This window comes from Sabethes cyaneus, chromosome 3, assembly GCF_943734655.1.
Source record: "Sabethes cyaneus chromosome 3, idSabCyanKW18_F2, whole genome shotgun sequence".
Lineage (NCBI taxonomy): Eukaryota > Metazoa > Arthropoda > Insecta > Diptera > Culicidae > Sabethes > Sabethes cyaneus.
The window spans coordinates 22,111,339-22,129,431 of record NC_071355.1 but is presented as its reverse complement, the minus strand read 5'-3'; the positions used below and the strand labels follow the sequence as shown (position 1 = coordinate 22,129,431).

Sequence of the window (18,093 nt, the reverse complement as noted above, 5' to 3'; positions counted from 1 at the left end):
GTGCGTCTTCTTCTGTCATCGCGGATGTACGGCGAGTGCTTTTGTTGTGAGTTGTCCCCCAGGCAGGCGGTGGTCTGATGGTAACTGGTACCGTGCCCGTGCCGTGTAGTGTACGCATTGAACTGCACTGCTGCTGCTGCTGAGAGGAGCAAACCAAGAGGCAGCGCAAAATATCACATCACGCTAAGCGAGAAAGATATGTATAGTGGGTACCTACCTAGGCCTATAAGCTCGCGCGTTGTACACTCGAAAAAGATCGAACGACAAAACAACACACGTCGGTCGAGTGGGATTTTAGATAGCTTTTAGAGCTGAGGTGTTGTGAAGGGAGGAGCAACCCCAGGATGTGTTGGTGTATTTGACGGAATTGGCAAGTCGGAGTGTGCGGTAAGCAAGCGGTTTTGTACAGACGTCGATGTGAAGTGAGTGAGCAGGCAGTAGCATAGGCTACCAACGAATGGTTTCGGAAGGAGGCTGGTATGGTGGTGGGTTGTAGTCGGCGGAGAGTGAATCGTCGAATCGAAGCAACCAGAGCTAGCAGGCAGTGTTCGATGTGTGACATCAAGAGTGAGAGAACGGAGCCCAAAGTGATAGGTTGTGTGTGCTTTAGCTGCTGCTGCTGTTGCGGCTAGTGGAAGAAATAATTCGAAAGAGAAAAAAAAAACGAGTGAAAAAATACGAGCAAAGGAGTGGAAAATTGATAGTTTAAAGTTCTGGGCCTGTTTCGAAGTGTTTGCAGGTTGCTTCTAGTGGTCAGAACTTGTTCGTCAACCGGAATTCGTTTCGGTAAGGGTTTGGTGCCTGAAGAAAAAAAAATTGGGGCTAAATTTTTACGTTCGATTGGACCCGCGATCAAACTCCGGACTGTAAAGCAGCCGTGTGGACGCCGACCGCACCAGTAACGAAACGGGAACAAGAGTGCAGCATATTGGATCAGTGCCGGGGTATCGAGCAGAAATGTCTGATAAAGTGTCCATATCGCCATCCAAAAGTCGCAGGCAATTAGTAAGTGATGCATGTTCTTTTTTTTCTCTTCCTTTCCTGTTGTCTCCCCCACGTTGCCGATCAGAGTGAAAAAGACCGATTCCAGTTCCTGTCGAATTGTCGGGTGGTGTTGCGTATCAGGTCATACTAGAGGTGTAGTCGCGATATAAAATAAACGATTAGCAAGTGCATGATTTTATGGTGGGCAGTTAAAAACCTTTTTGTGTTGCTCTTCCCTACTGACGCCATAATGGAAAAGTTATTTGATATAAAATGGTTTATTATTTTGCAACGCTCAAATAATGCCAGTTATATTTTCGTTCGGCAATTTATTATTTTTTTAGTATTGACACCACAGTCAGCTAAGAAAATCAACATCTATGGTCAGCAGAAAAAAAACTTCGATCCGCCATCACATGCATTGCGGCATTTTCGAGAGAATGGTTTCATTCATTTTTCATCATGCTTCGACGTCGACGAATGTGTGAGGTGAGCCTAGCCAGCCAGCCAGCCAACCAACCAACCAGCCAGCCAGCACTAGCACATGACGAACGAGGCAGTGAGAAGCTGTTTTCAAGGGAAGAGAGAAGAAATAGATAGAACAGGGGACATGAGCAGTAACGCTGGGTACGGGGGAGTGGGGCACTAAAGGGAAAACACCAAGCCCAGTTCGTACGGAACGGAACGAACGGCAGTGCCAGTGAGAGCATAAACCACAGACGAAACACACATCTAACGCTTACCATGGCCGCAAGCAAACTGAAATTGAACAGAACAATTTTTGGACGAGCAGAGCAGCAGCGTGTTAATACACATTCAGGGTTGCCATAAAATATTTAGCTTTTCGGGATTAATTAGTTCAGTGGTGGTAACAATCCTCTTGAGATAGAAAAACGTCTTACGGGAGGATATTTTTTTGGAAGTTCGCTATTAAAATGTCAATATTAAATGTCAAGTATTATCATAATTGATGAATCAACCAAGCCTCCCCATCCCAACAGGTCAGAAATTATTTCCCTTGTTTGAACCTAAACCAATTTAATGTTCTGAAAGTAAAACGTGTTCATAAAAGCGTGCAGTCAAAGTAATTTAACGGATTAAATTATAAAAACATGAATGAAATTTAAATCGCTCGTGAATCATAATAATATTAACGAAGAACTACGTTTTTATACTATACTAGGTTGAAGTGCACTAGAAATTCATGAAATAAGCATGTAACGAGAAGTGGATACGCTTTGCACGCTTATAACTCAAGTCAAGTCAACTCAAGTCAAGTTTCAATGGATTTTAGCGATATTTGCATCAATTGATCAGAAATTTTTCTATAAGTGATTGATATAGAGGATATAATAAAAATTAATTGAGGTGCTATTCAAATAAGCATAAATAACAAGCACTGTCAAAATATCTCCCCTTTGATCGATTTTATCATTTGAACATTAAACTTAGTCGAAATTGTTGTCTTAAATTTAAAGAAAACAGCGCAACCGTGTCTTTACACGGGCGTAGCCAGAAATGTTTCCTGGGGGAATAAGGCGATGTATCATTCTATGTGCTTCAGGTTATAGCGTCCTAGCTTGATGGTAATGAGACCAGTGTAATCCACTCCGGAGATTTCAAATGGGAAAGCAGGCATCATGCGGTTGCTCGGAAGATTTGCCATGAATTGATACTTAGGGTTAACATAAAAGCAAATTTAAATAATAGAAGAAAAATGTTTAAATTTTGCCTCCCAGTTAGCTTGGAGCCCAGTTAGCCTACATTGTATGTTGCAATCTCGGCTGGGAGAGGCTGTTATTTATTTATTTATTAAGTCGACATCAACAGACTATAGTCCCAATGATGGATAAGTAGCTTAATCTAATAACAATCACAGTCAAGAAATTACAATTACAAACACTAACAATTTTCTTAGTCGTCATTTGTGGAAAAAACATCGAAAAGTTACGACGGACCGTTTCACGTGACAAATTAAAATCAAAAGCGAATGCAACCCGATTGAAAACTCGCTGTATACCAGTCAACTGTTTCGTCCGTAGTTGGTGCGTTGAGCAGGTACCCTCAGCATTGAGTTGTTACGCAGTGCCCTGGGACGCACGTTTAGATCAATCGCTCCAAGAATAGCCGGACAATCAATTCTTCCCTGCAACGTGGCGACAGCAAACATAGCTTTTGCGATGTTCCTTCGTGTCTGTAGTGTCTCTAAGTGTATTAATCGGCATCGACTTTCATAACTCGGCAACTGGAACGGATTTCGCCATGGTAGACGACGGAGAGCAAAGCGTAAGAAGCGGCGTTGAACTGATTCAATCCTTTGCATCCCGTTTTGGTAATATGGATGCCAGACAACGGAACCGTACTCCAGAGTCGAACGGACGAGTGGACAGTATAATGCTTTGAGCCAATATACGTCAGTGAAGCTCTTAGCGATGCGGAAGACGAATCCTAATGTTCTGGATGCCTTGTCCATAATGTAAGAAATATGCCGTTTAAACGATAACTGGCTATCTAAAATAACGCCGAGATCCTTTACCTGGTCGACACGTTGGATTTCCGTACCGCGTGACTTGTTAAAAATGACGGGTTCTCCGGGCAAAAGAAATAATGGAAATCTTTTCAGGATTGACGAGCAGGCAGTTCAGATTGTACCAATTCGTAAAAGTCTCAAGCTCTTGTTGACGACAAATTGCATCGTCCTTGGAACGTATCTTCAAGTACATCTTGAAATCGTCGGCGAAGGAGAGACGAGGACCTCTGAGTACATAGTTGACATCATTGAAGTACAACAGGAAGATTAACGGTCTCAAATGACAACCTTGTGGGATTTCAGATGAGGCCGGAAACGCATTTGATTGAAAACCTGCAACTGTCGCAATCAGTTGGCGACCTACGAGGTACGAACTGAACCAGCGCAACATACTGCCGCTGATACCGAGTCTGCCAAGAACTGCCACTCAAAGACTAGCGACGGAATGAATCGTAATTCAAATTATTCTGTCATAATAAAATGGTGCTTTCAACTACATATTTTCGAAATTGACGAGAACGAATCAGTGTTGTAAATGATAACCAGATCGATTGATTATTTGCTGTTTAATCGAAAGCTGTGACTTTAATGACAAAAATTTAATGGTTTTGAACAAGTTATTTAGGCCAATAAGCGTATATCTTTTGGCTACTGTTATTTAGTTTCCATTCCAGTCAGTTATCTGGAGTTATCTGGTGCTAAAAGTCATGCAAAAATCGTCAAAATATTATCACCGCCATTAACTAAAGCATATGTGATTGTGATTTGGTCGTTTAACTCTTTATGGAATTACAAATTGCAGGAAATTGGTAAAAATGATACACAGGTATTTGGAAAATTTAATTTCGCCCTCATCTATTATTTGGATAACAGACTCAAAAATCAAAAATGTCCAGCAACATCGAATTACATCCACATTCGTAGCTTCACGTCAACCCAGCTTATGTGCCACTAGACACAGACCTCCATACTTTTTGAAAAAGTTGACCGAATAGGCAAGCTTCTAGCCTTCAGCAAGATTACTCAGATACTCCCGGTTGACCAAAATCTGAACCAATCATAGGTTATATCTGACTGTTCTTCTTAATATGATATCCTAATTTTCTACAATTTTGGTGAAAAACGCATTTTTGATGTGATAGTTTTGATTTACTATATAACGGAGACTTGTAGCCTGCCGAAATACGACCACCTGCTCAACCTGCTATATACTTTCACGAATCTTCGAAGCAAGTGACTTAGGCACCATCTTGTGACTCGTGACTCTAAAGGGGGGAAACAAAACGGTAGACGCAATCTACCAAAAGTACTCACTCTACGAACACAAGCGTCTCCAAAGTCCTTAGAAATCCTCTGAAATCGCAGAAACAAAAACCCGATGCGTGTTTTCTTATCACTGGACCAAACTCTTAGCGACCAGATCGCTGACCAGCTTCGAAAGTTCCAGTCCGGGGACTGAATTCCTAAGTAATCCAACTTGAAGTACTCAATAACACATCAAACTAAACGAACATGAGAAACCTCTAAACTACATGTGGCAAAAATAAATCCATGTATTTTATTTCTGTACGTGCCGATTGTTCCATATAGCGGCTATTTGCCTAACAAAAAAATACTTAATAAATCTATCTAATCTAAAGAACACGCTTCGTGCTTCGTGAGGTTTGGGAATAGCGAATAAGCGGCTCTAAGAAAGTAAATTCGGAAAACTCGACTAGTTTGACGTAATCACTAAAAAGAGCCACTCTACGAAATCACTAAAAAGAGCCGCTCTACGAAAGCCGCTCTACGTAGGTTTCAGCGGAAACTGAGGTCGCACCCCGAAGCTTTCTGGAAGTTTGTGAACGAGCAACGCAAGCAATGCGGGCTGCCGTCCTCTATGATCTATCGCGATGAAGTTGCCTCAAATTCTACAGACATATGCAACCTATTCGCTGAAAAGCTTGCTAGCGTGTTTAGTTATGAAAATTTAACCAGCGACGAAGTCGACTGCACCGTAAGCAACGTCCCATCGTACAGTCAAGCTCTGAGTGATCTGGGTATAAACACCGAAATGATCTTCACTGCTGCTACGCAATTAAAGTGACTCCTTCAATCCCGGTCCAGATGGAATTCCGTCCGCTTCCATGAAGAAGCATATCTCTTGTTTGGTTAGACCACTACTGCTCGTATTCCAGTGTATTTCCGTCTTGCCGGATATCTGCTCATATGTTTCCTGTGCACAAAAAAGGCAACTAGCGAGATGTGGGCAATTACCGAGGAATTACATCGTTGAGTGCCATTTCGAAATTGCTCGAGCTAATCGGTTTTGAGCCACTTTTTTCACATTGCAAGCAATATTTAAGCGCGGATCAGCATGGCTTCCTCCCTGGTCGATCCATTACTACTAATGCTGTGCCTTACTACGCCCATCGTTCCTGCGATGGTTCCGTTCTTATCTAACAGATCGTCAGCTGATGGTTGCCATTCGTGATTGTGTCAGGGCAGTCATCTCGGACCGCTCATATTCGTGTTCTATTTCAACGACGTGGACCTTGAAGGACCAAGGTTATCATATGCTGATGATGTTCTGCGGTTTGGAAACCGAACTACTACAACAGTTCTGAACGAAGCGAATCCGTCCAGTGCCGCTTTCTACGTTTTGCTCTTCGTCGGTAGCCCTGACGAAATCCGTATCACTTACCGAGCTATTAAAGTCGATGTCTGCCGATCCACGTGGATAATCTCTTCACACGGAGGGATACTTCTAAAGCCCAGCTAGTCGCCGATACTCTGCGAGGAAAAATAGACTGCCCTCGAATTCTTAAGCGTATCGACCATAATGTGCATTCTGGATCCTTTCGAAATACTGCTATGCTGAGTATGTCACACTACCGTACGAACTACAGCAAATACCGGGCCCGCAGCAGTCTCCAGAGAACGTTTGACGAAGTAGCATCGATATTCGATTTCCATCTACCACGCCAAGCTCTACGTGAGCGATTCCACTGCTTCTTCAGTCGGTCCAATTAATTTGTTTACTCGTTTTTATTTATCTTTATGTGAATTTATTACTCAAATAGTAACACTTGATCACTAGTCTTAAGAAGTTAAACCATCATTGGGGCCATGTAAGTTTGTTGATGATATAAATAAATAAGAGCTAAAAAATAAGGTGCATTGTGCCTAACTAGCTAAAACTTGGAATCGAATACAAAGCGAAAGGCAAAATTTTTCTACATGATTGCTACAGACTCAACGAATTTTTCCCAAAGCTTTACGGCCAGATTTCAACTGGGCTACGTAGTATTTTAGCCATGCTCATTGTCGTAAGCAGCCTAAAGCTCGTCCTGTTTCAAGCAGTCGTCTGAATTCAACTCGATCTTGGGCCACTCGTCGCCAATTTCGCAGTCGTCTCGAAAGACACAAATCACTTGCACGTTGAGCCCCCCTGTTCGTGGTGCCGGCCGGTTGGGTTGTTGAAGAGAACTGTTTTTGTTGCACTGTCGTCTGGCATCCTTACGATGTGTCCGGCACACGATTCACGTGTCCGCAGTACCTTCCGTTTGTATACGGCAAGGGCGCGTATGTCCTCCGTGGGATTTCAAGGCCATAAAGAACTTCTCGTCTGTTGGGGGTTTTGTTCGGCGGTGTATGCTTGATCGTAACGTTTTGTGAAGGACAAAGTAGGCCGGATTTCCTGCTTAAATGTGCCGCAGAATCTCCTTACTAGTCTTGTTCGTCGCCGTCAACGGTTACCGTCTGTGGGAGGCACGCATTTGCTTTCTTTAAGCCTCTTCCTTCCATGTATTTGGTCGCCGGCGTATTTATTGTTAGCTCAATCCTCCTAGACTTCGCTTTCAGTCTGGCGTAGATTACCTCCACCGTCGCAAAGCTTCTGGCGATGATATCAAAGTCTTCTACAAAGCCTAAGGGTTGGTTACTCTTGGCGAAAATCGTGCCTTTCGTTTCGACGCCCGCTCGTTGGATCCCCTCCTTAAGAGTGATGTTGAACAACATGCAGGATATGTTTCAACCCTCGCCGCGTCTCGAAGGGACTCGAAAATGTCTCCGAGATGCGCACGAAACACATCATTCGATCAATGCGTAGCTGACAAAGCTGGTTCCGATCGACCGTATCGTATGCTGCTTTGAAATCAACAAAAATGTGATACGTGGGCACGTTGTACTCCCGACATTTCTGCGAGATCTGTCGAATGGTGAAAATTTGGTCCGTAGTGGCACAAGCCCACATGAAGCTCACCTGATAGTTCCCATCGAAACCTTGTGCTATCGGTGACAGCCGGCGCAACAGGATCCGGGAGAGTACCTTGTAGGCGGCGTTTATCAGCGTTATGCCGCGATAGTTACAACCGTCGGACCGATCACTCTTTTTGCAGATGGGATGAACCACTCCTTCCATCCATCCCTCCGGTAGCTTCTTCTCCTCCCAAATCTTGGAAATAACCTAGTATAGACCTAGTTGCTAGCCGTTGCTTCAGTATCCGATTATTCCTAGTCAACTTACTCACCTGGCTGCTCTTTAGGAACCAGGTTTTCTGATCTACGTTTGGTAGCGGTCGGTTTTCGGGGGTTGCCGACGGATTTTCAGTATAAATAGTGCGCACTAGCTGTTTGGTCTCGGGAGTTGGGTGGTTGCAGACGCGACTCTATGGTTTACAGCTTCTGTCGACGGCCGCGAACGAGAACGTCGCATAGACATATTTAGGGATAATATTTTGACATATTTTAGACATATTTTGTGACAGTGCATAAATGTCAGAGGGATGGAAAATAAAATTTGTTCCATGGTTCGGGCCCTACCCTGGGCAAACAGATTTACAAATTCGATCTATCATTTTTCTCTCATCATCATCATCATCATCATCAAATCGTCCGCACGGACACTTTCGTCCAATTATCCTTCTCGGTTTGGCATCACTGCCACCTTCTTCGTTTTTCGCTGCGCTGGCAGCGGAGCTGCGGTGCGGCGCCGGCCACGCTTGGTTGTTGCGAGCGAGCGATTGCGAATTGCGAATGCCGAACTGATTCACCACACCACTCCCGCTGGAGTACGCGCCGAATGCGGTGGACGTGTTTTTCGATGTTCCCGAGATTTCGCACGAAACAGCGTTGAAGCGCGCAGTAATCTGCGCTGGTCGGTCGAGCGAGGGTCCATCTACCTTGCTGCTCTTGCCAGTGGCAGTGCACAGTGCCACTCAGATGGTCGTTTTTCGGCGAATTGTATACGAGAACGATTCCACAGCGGTGGAACCGCTGAACTGAACTGAGCTGAACTGAAAAGCAAGACGCAGAAAGACGCGATAAATAAAAATAATTTTTCGGTTTCGTCATTCCATGCTGTGGTCAGCAGCAGCGATTTTTCTGTTGCGGAAGCGGAATGAGGAAGGGTGTATTAGTTAGGATACTGCCCCAAAAATGTAATACACTAACAAACAGAATACAGAGTGGAAACAATTTCGGTTGGTCCTGTCGTCGTCTGTGGGGTACTTAAAGTCTTGTTGTATACACAGAAGTCAGAAGTGGTTCGGAAGCCTCAGCGGTGAGACTGGTTTTCAGGTAATGCGAGTAGTTTTATGCTCGGTTTGCCTGCTGGCTGGAGGAAGGCAGGCAACCAAATATGTATATCTCAGTAAAACCGACTGCCAAAACTGGGAGAACCAAAAATAAATATGAGACGTGAGCAAAGAATGCCGAGTTATTTTTTGTGTAATTTTATGACACTTGAATGCATCTTGATGGAGATAAAGAGAAATGTTTCCGAGAGCGGTCTCATGAGACGGGAATAGGCGATATGCGGGTGCACTGCCAGCGAAAGAAAGACGTACGTATCACGAGAACAATGCCCGCGAGCTCCGATTCGTTAAAGCAATGTTTTGATCGTGCTTGTACATATTATACCGGGGAACCAATCATTTTTAAACCAAGAGTTGGACTCGACTTTGAGGAAAGTGAAATGTAAACAGCGATTACGTGTTCGCGCCGACCAACAATATGCGTGCTGTGCTGTGCTGGGCTTGGGCTTGAGCTTGGGCACCGGTGCCGGTCGGAGAGACGAACGCGCGAGGGAAGAAGATGTGGTTTAACCGGTATACTGCCTGACTGGATGATGATGAGTCCCATTATATGGATCTATGTAATAATTCGTTACTCGGTCGCTTGGAACTACCGTCGTTTATGCTATCGCCGCTAATTTTGCAATATTTAGTACGGGCTTTTATGAGAGTGGTTCGGTCAAAGGTTGCACGAAACCGCCCCGAAAGACGATATTTAAGTTGGTTCGTTCAGCATGGAGCAGGCAAAAGTATAGGTACATCAGGAAAAGTTCTCCATCACGTGCACTCCGCTTCTCGCGTGGTCGCTAAACACTGACATTGTCGCAGATCGATTTTTTATCCGAGCGTTTAGGGATGTGTTGGTTGAGGTATTTGTGGTGCGTTTAGGACAAATTAACATACCGTGAGTCGAATTTGAATTGAAGAAAGTGTAATATGTAGTCACTTGTAAATACGGCGAATTGCAAATCACGATTAGAGGACATTTTTTGGAGATTGTTTTAAATAATTCATCAGTGTGTTGTTCGTTTTTTTTTGCTCCAACATACGTACGTGTGCTTTTTGATAAGCACATGACTTAATTCTAGGTGATTTGTACAAATTTTGCTGTTGTGCTTTCTGTTCCAGTACATACATACTTGGTTCATATTAGTGCCTTTCCCTTATAGAATTTTGAATAAGCAAATAAGAAAAGATAGCGTAGTTCTGAATTTGTACTATTAATGCTGAAAACGAAAAAAAGAACTCTAAACTTGGTCAATTTAGAGCGATGGTTATTGACCAATTTTCGACTTTAATTGTTTGTATCATCGAACGTAGATGGTGGTTGACTGACAAGTTCATGCTTGGCAGATTTTTTTAACAAAATATAATTTATATAACAACTGAATTAGCGCATTTGAATGGGAGTAAAATTTTGGCAGAATATTCCATTTTGGGACTTTGCACTTTTTGTCTGTTCAGACAGGCTTCTATAGGTATGTTGATAACAGTTGCAGTACAATTCCAGGGTTAGAGAAGACGCGTGTTTCCGAGGTTCATATGTGTGATATGTGCCTGGGGACACGAACACTGGGTTGGCTTAGAACTGCAAATACAGTAGGATTTCGAATTTGGCAACAAATGCATGTCGCCTATGTTGCCAAAATCGAGACCCTCTTTTGATAGCAAAAAATTGATTGTAAATGCGTTAGAAATTGACTAAATGTTATTAATCAATGATTGTAACCAATTTGTGTTTCAAACCCCCATCAAGAGCTATACGTCCGGTGCAATAAAAATACTTTTGTTCGAAACATTTTTCCATGAACACACTGAGGGCATCATTTTTTCGTCATTTAAAGCATGTGTACAGAAACTGACTGATATTTAAGCATATTTTTGGAAGTGAAATATTTTTTGTTACCAAAATCGAGGCATGCCAAATTCAAAATTCCACTGTATAAATAAAATTCAATAATGCTGGACAGTTTTCGAATGATCAACTCTGTGTATCATTTGAATAAGCTTCTTAAAACTTGTAGTTGCACAAAGAGTTAAACCACCAGGTTAGAATCACACATAGTTCTTAAATTTTTAAAGTATATCTTTATAATCGGTAAAGGCTGCGTTGTTTTCTTTAACAGTTTACTGTCAGAACATCAAGTTCATCTAGGTTCAATGTTCAAATGGTAAAATATCGAAGTGAAGGGATTGTTTCGCACTTGTATAAAATTATATACTTTCAAGGCATCAACTTGGTCAATGTTTTATCGAAATTAATAACTTCTGATTCCTTTTGGGACGGAGAGATTGTATCATTTTTTCCTAGAATCAAATAAACGAAATCGCAGGCATATACGATTGTTATACCCGGTCTGGGAAGCAAAAGCGTGCTTACATGTGATTGGTTGCTTCGTTCATTCTGACAGTGTCTGATATTTATGCTTATTTCAGTAGTAACTTGATAAGCTTTTATTATATTCTCTACAGTGTGACACATATATATTCGATCAAAAATCATTTTATATTTGCAGCGGTATATACAATTAATACAATCAAACTAAGACCATGTGTATGTGGCATCATGACTTAACCCAAGCAACACAGCTGGTTATAGAATAGTATAACATTACATACATCAATACTTCTCTATTTCCAGAAAAGCGCAAAAAATTGAAGTCTAATGAAACAACAATTGAAAGAAGTATGTATCAGGTTATTTCATACCATTTTAAAACGTTATTATAGCACAAGCTATAACTTGTTCTTCCAGTAGTTTAAATTTAGTAATGGAGACATAATAAAAACTTCGTGTTGACATGTTGACAAAAACAAACATTATTCGTTTGATATGAGCTGTCAAATAAATTCATGTTATCACAAAACATCTCAAAACCTTGATAATAACGACACATGTTTTCAAAGTACGTTTATAGTACTCTTAAACGATTACTTTCCATGAAGATTATTTTCTAACTTGTTTTGTGTGTTACTTGGGAAGTCTTACTTGACGCAGTTTCATTTTCGTATTGTGTCTGGTTCGGTGTGCACGTACCAGAGTTTGAGTTACGGTCGTTGATAATAAATAAAATGTTGAACGGTGCTATATGCGGCACTATTTTTCGTGACCTCAAACATCACGGCATAAAAAGAGGATTTGTATACTATACACTAAAAAGATTTGTCGAGACGGGATCTGTTGAAAACCGTAAAAATAACCGGAAGAAAACGAAGTGTTAGAACTGCAAAGGTCAAAAAGTTTGTATGAGAACGAATTCATCGCGTTTGCGAACGGTCCGTCCGGAAAATGGCAGTTCAGCTGAATATTGAAAGGAAAACTCTTCGTCAAATTTTGAAAATGGATCTGCATATGAAACCATTAAAAAAACGTTAAATCCATGGATTAACGGAAGCAACAAAACAAAAACGGCAGGAAAGATGCAAACTTCTGCTCTGTCAGCACGGTGTTTCAGAAGTGATCTATTCTGATGAGAAGTTGTGTGTTCTTCAAACGCCGCATCATGCTCAAAATGATCGGTTTCGATCATGGACGTTCCAAAGCATGTTCTATTAGTTATTGACAAGGGTGTGAAAGTTAATGCAAAATACTATACGGAAATGGTCTTAGAACAAAATTTGATAACTTCCGTTTGGGGAATGTATGGTGAAAAAGATTATGGCTTTCAACAGGATTGAACTCCAGCCCACACTGCAAATCTTGTGAAGATGTGGTGCAAAAGCTAATCCAACGGATTTCGTATCGAAAAAGGAAAGGCCTCCAAGTTATCCCGATTTGAACCCACTGGATTTTTGTATATGACGGTACACGCAACAGAAGCTCAAGGATTACAAATATCATAATTTGGTTGAATTTAAGTTAGTTATCAACAAGATATGGGATAATATTCCGGTGGAAGTAGTGCGTACCGCATGTAACGACTTTAAAAAGCGTTTGAAGCGTGTTATCCAGGCAAAAGGCGATTCAATAGAGTAATGATTGTTTGTTGTATACTGTATATATGGGTAAACAACTTCTAAAAGTAAGATTCGAAATTCTGCCTTTATTTACAAAAATATATCTCGATCTCATCATCATTCATCGAGAGACTTACCCTTTATGTCTTGACTGACTTACCCTGTATGTCTTGACTGAGTTGAATGGCTTTTAACAATCAATGCACCCGCGTATAGATAAAACTTAATGTTTACGTTTTAGAATGTTTTAGAAATCTCACATAGGCTAACCATTTAGTTAGGAAGAAGTTTATTCAGGAAATGGGGATTTTCAGTTAAAAATTGTTTTGGTTGAAATGGAGTGTTCTTCATCTGACAAAAAATTAGCTTGAAATAATAGAAGATAAATGTTACAGGTTTGGCCTCCCAGTTGGCATTGAGGTACGTTGCATGTTCGAATCTCGGCTGGAAGAGGTTGTTAGAGTCCAGAGTCTTCTCGAGACGCGACGAGGGTGCTACAGACAGCTTATCCTGCACGATTTTTAACATCGCTCTTAAGGTGAAACGACGAACAGACATCGAAACGAGAGGCCTGATTTTCAGGAAAGGTAGCAACTTCCTTGGCTACGCAGGTGACATAGATATTAAAGACAGAAAATTTGCCACGGTGGAGGCCAGCTGCGCTAGATTGAAAGCGGAGGCTTGAAGGATTGGGATTGAAATAAACGTGTTGAAGACCAAATACATGAATGATAGAGGTTCTAATGAGACGAACGTGCCTTTTTCGCGGACGGTAATCTTTGACGGCGACAAACAAGAAGTAGTAGTTGAGTTCGCGAACGTTCGTGCATGTGGGATCGCTGGCAGCCGCGGACATGAACACAAATCAGGAGATCCTGCGGCATGTTCAAGCAGTGCATCGAGCCTACCCTTGCTAACACTCCAGGAATCCTGCTTTTAGAATATAGAGGATTCTTATTTCATAGTGCAGGCGATTCCTTTACCGAGTTATAGGCATCTCGTGGATTCAACTCTTGGATTCTCATATATGAATCCTGGTTCTATAAGCGAGGCATTCAGTGCGAATCCTCTACACAATTCCTTCACACGATTGCAGTGCTAGAAATCCTAAAGAATCTGTGCGAATCCTTTTGGTTTGTCCGAGTACTTTATCCTTCGCAAAACGCTGCGATTAACATGCGAACCTGACAATGTACAAACCCCCAATTAGATCGACAGACCGTGCTCACGGAGGACTTACGCGCCTTTGCGGACGACATTTAGCGGAGTACAAGCTGAAAGCGAAGAGCAGCGGAGCTGCATGAATTAATCGTACAGGCGCTGCTTGGGGAGATTACCAACCGACAATTACATTTGTCAAATGTTGGTAAACTACAGTGAACCGGACACGTCGTAAGGCAAACGGTTCTACACAACAACCCTACCGACATCGGCACAGAGGGACTTAACGTGCGAAATGGCTTAAAGGCCTAAAGCGACATGTTTTTTAGGAAAAAACTGCGACTTTATAGACGCTGGGAAATGGGCGACGAATAATCCAAGATCGAGTTGAATGGAGCTTGAAATAGCACGATTCTAAGCTGTTCTAAGCTGCTGACGACGCCGACGAGCATTGTACGACCAACATCGTACATTTTCCTGTCCTCAACAGCTGGTTGTGAAATTTCAAGCTTAAAAGTGTAATCCCCCCCTCCCCTTCCACCCCCCCCCCCCGTCCCTACGCCCATGGTCAATAGGAAGACAAATCTGAGACTGTCAATTTATCAGGGGTCAACCCATGGAACAAATTTCATCTTCCATCCCCCTAGCATTTATGTACTGTTCCAAGATACATCCACAAAGTAAATTGAGTGCCGCAAGATGTGGTCATTCGCAGTAGCCGACAGAAGCTATAAACCATAGAGTCGCTCCCGCCTCCCAACCCTCGAGACTAAACAGCTAGCGCGCAGTATTTATAATGGGAATCCGTTGTCAAAACCCAAAAACCCATCGCTATCTCTCTTTCTGTCCCTCTCTCTGTCTCGCATATTCTCTCTTTTTTCAATTTCTCTTTCTCGCCATTTCCCTGCTTCTCTACATCTCTCTTTCCCTTCATCTCTTTTTCTTTCCATCTCTATCTCCCCTTACAGTGCTACAACGCACTGTAATCCCGTTGATAGCCAAATTAACGTTCATTTGTTTACCAACGAGTTAGCAACAGTGTCCCATTATAAATACAAAAGATACAGCCTAGCTTTATTCAGCAAAACTGTACATAATAACTAGTTCTGTAAATGTTCCATACATAATTTTATAGCATTTTGCTCTGCTAGGACGGTTATTTTTTTTGTTTATAGGAGAATAGACCACTGCGAAGGACGGTACTAATGAGTCAAAATTAAGATGAATTGATCGAACCATGCTTGAATCTATATGGTTCGTTATTGTTAAGTTTTTGTATTTGTTTATTTACTTTCAAATGTCATCTTAAAAATATTTGAATAAATCTTAACCCTCCATTACTCGCGCTGTTGTATTTTGTGCAACGCCTGTGAACAGGGGCGGGCTGGAAGCCAAAGGGCCTACCGGGCCTTTGAGATTAGGTCTCAGTCATTGTCGAGTGTCGAGTACGGGGAGAACGGGCAGCATAGCGGCTCGATGGACGATCGAAACAAAACAAACTCACTCGTCATTAGGACCGAGTCACCATCTTTTAGCGTGTGCGTCATATTGGCGGTTCACGGTACTTTAGTTTGGACTAATTTTCCTTCAATCTTCACTACTTAGTGTTTTAGTTTGTTCAGTCACCACCACAGAAGTTGTTCTATCGACATTATCCATTTCATCGGCAATGCAGACGAACTAACTAGATTTGCTGAAGATTATGCCCGTGTGTTGCTCCGTTCATAACATCCTGTAGCGGCATGTTGAACAGCCCACATAGAGCGACCATCACGTTGATAAAGTACCCTGCGAGGTTAGAATGGCCATGATTTTACGGTCGATGGTATCATATGCAACTTTGAAATCAATGAAATAATTGTGCGTTGAATTCTATATTCATGGACTTTTTGAAGGATCTGTCGCAGCGTGAATATTTGATTCTTTACTGACCGTCCTTCAGCGAACCCGGAAGATTGCTTTCCACATTCTGATGAGTGCCACTGTGCATCTTTGTCGCCAATGCAGCGGTTTCCTCATCTACCACCCATTTATATTTTTGCAGATAGTTATTTCTGCAGTTAAGTTATAGGGTTAATTACAAATAAAATTGTAAGTATCAAATAAGCTGATATAAATGATAGGATCTCAACAGTTCAATATATATGAGTAGCTTACTGTGCCTACACGTCAGAACAGAGAAAAGAATCGAGAGACTAGGATTCCTGCTTTTAGAATCCAGAGGATTCTTTTTTCATAGTGCAGCCGATTCCCGTACCGAGTTGTAGCCATCCCTGGGATTCAGCTCTTGGATTCTCCTATAAGAATCCTGCTTCTATAAGCAAGGTATTCTGTGCGAATCCTCTGCAGAATTCTTTCACACGATTCCAATGCGAGGAATCCCAGAGACTCTGTGCGAATATTTTTGGTTCGTCCTGGTAGAGCTGCGGAAAAAAGAACCCACCGTCTAAAAAACGTCAGTACGAAGAGCACGTGCTCGCCGGTCCAGAGGTCCAGAGGAGAGGTTCGCCAACAACGACACACGGAGTTTCTACAAACCGGTCAGGTGCAAGAATTTTGCCATGCCTGTGATGTGCAATGATAGTGCTGTGCTGGCAACCTGCTTACTGACAAAATGACGGTAACAGCCAGGTGGAAGAGTATTTCCAGACGCAGTTGAATAGAGAAGTAGACACGAAGATCAGCAGGTACAGGATAAGAACTGTGAGTGACGGCCAAGCTGGGGAGCCACCAACACAGGAGGAGGTTATGAACGCAATCAGTTAGCTGAAAAATGGTAAGGTTGCTGGAAAGGATGGTATCCTGGCTGAACTTCTAAAAGCGGGGAGCGAGCAGCTGTACGAAACAATTCGCCGCATCATTGTCAGGATATGGGTGGAAAATAAATATCGGAAGAGTGGTTGATTGGCCTCACTTCCCATAATTTTAAAACGGACATCGACTCGAGAGTAAAACCCATCGAGGCATTACGTTGCTCAATTTTGCCTATATGGTTGGTACTCTCCCTATCCTGTGTTGTAGGCTGAGACCGTTAGCGGAGTTCTTCGTCGGCGAGTACAAAGCTGGTTTTCACGATGGATCAGATGTTTACCCTGCGTCTAGTAACTGACGAGTTTTGGGAGTACAACTAGCATCTCATGCAACTCATCATCTTTTTGTGGATTTTAAAGCGTCATACGGTTCAGTCAAACGAAACGAGCTATGGCAGTTAACGCTAGCACATGGTTTTCCTACAGCACTAGTTACGTTGATTCGTGTGACAAAGCAAAGCAAAGCCTGGGTGCTAATTCCGTTATCGAAATTTGACCTTCTGTTTTTATACGACAGACTGCGCAACCAGCTGTTAGAATACAGGACAGTTAGAATACAGGACGAGATTCGAACATGCGACGACTGGCTTATTAGACCAGCGTCTTACCTCGAGGCCAGCTGGGAGGTGTGATTCGTGTGACGCTGGATGAGTAAAAATTATGTGTCAGAATAGCGGATGAGATCTCACATGCATAAAACTGGCGCTATAGACAACACTAATCCTCTCGGTGGCCCTTTACGGACATGAATCATGAACGTTAAAGGAAGCTAATCGACGAGTGCTTAAGGTTTTTAGCGTAAAATTTTGCAAAATTGAAAATGGAGTGTAGTGTGTAGCGCAGACACATGAACCACGAGCTGTACCAAGTAGGCAAATATGCGGTTGTAATAAAGGTAGTACAGTAGTACAGACTGCCACAGTCTGCGGTGGGCTGGTCACGTGGCTAGAATGCCCGACTAAAGAGTAGCCAAAATTATTTTAAGCAGAGAATCAACTGTTCAACTTTAATGATTTCTTGAATCACGGGATTCAATATTTATAAGCAGTAGAAAGAGTTCGACTGAACTAGTAATTTTACCTAAATTTGCAAGTAT

At 42.3% G+C, this 18,093-nt stretch overlaps 1 protein-coding gene across 1 annotated transcript in view; it reads left to right on the top strand.

Annotated features, from left to right (window-relative positions):
- Positions 1–18,093, top strand: part of LOC128741681 (jmjC domain-containing histone demethylation protein 1) — a 37,182-nt gene continuing 19,089 nt past the window's right edge. Inside the window, exon 1 of the mRNA XM_053837642.1 lies at positions 1–1,005. Coding sequence (XP_053693617.1) covers positions 958–1,005 — 48 coding nt within the window. The 5' untranslated portion in view covers positions 1–957. The remainder of the gene's footprint in view (positions 1,006–18,093) is intronic.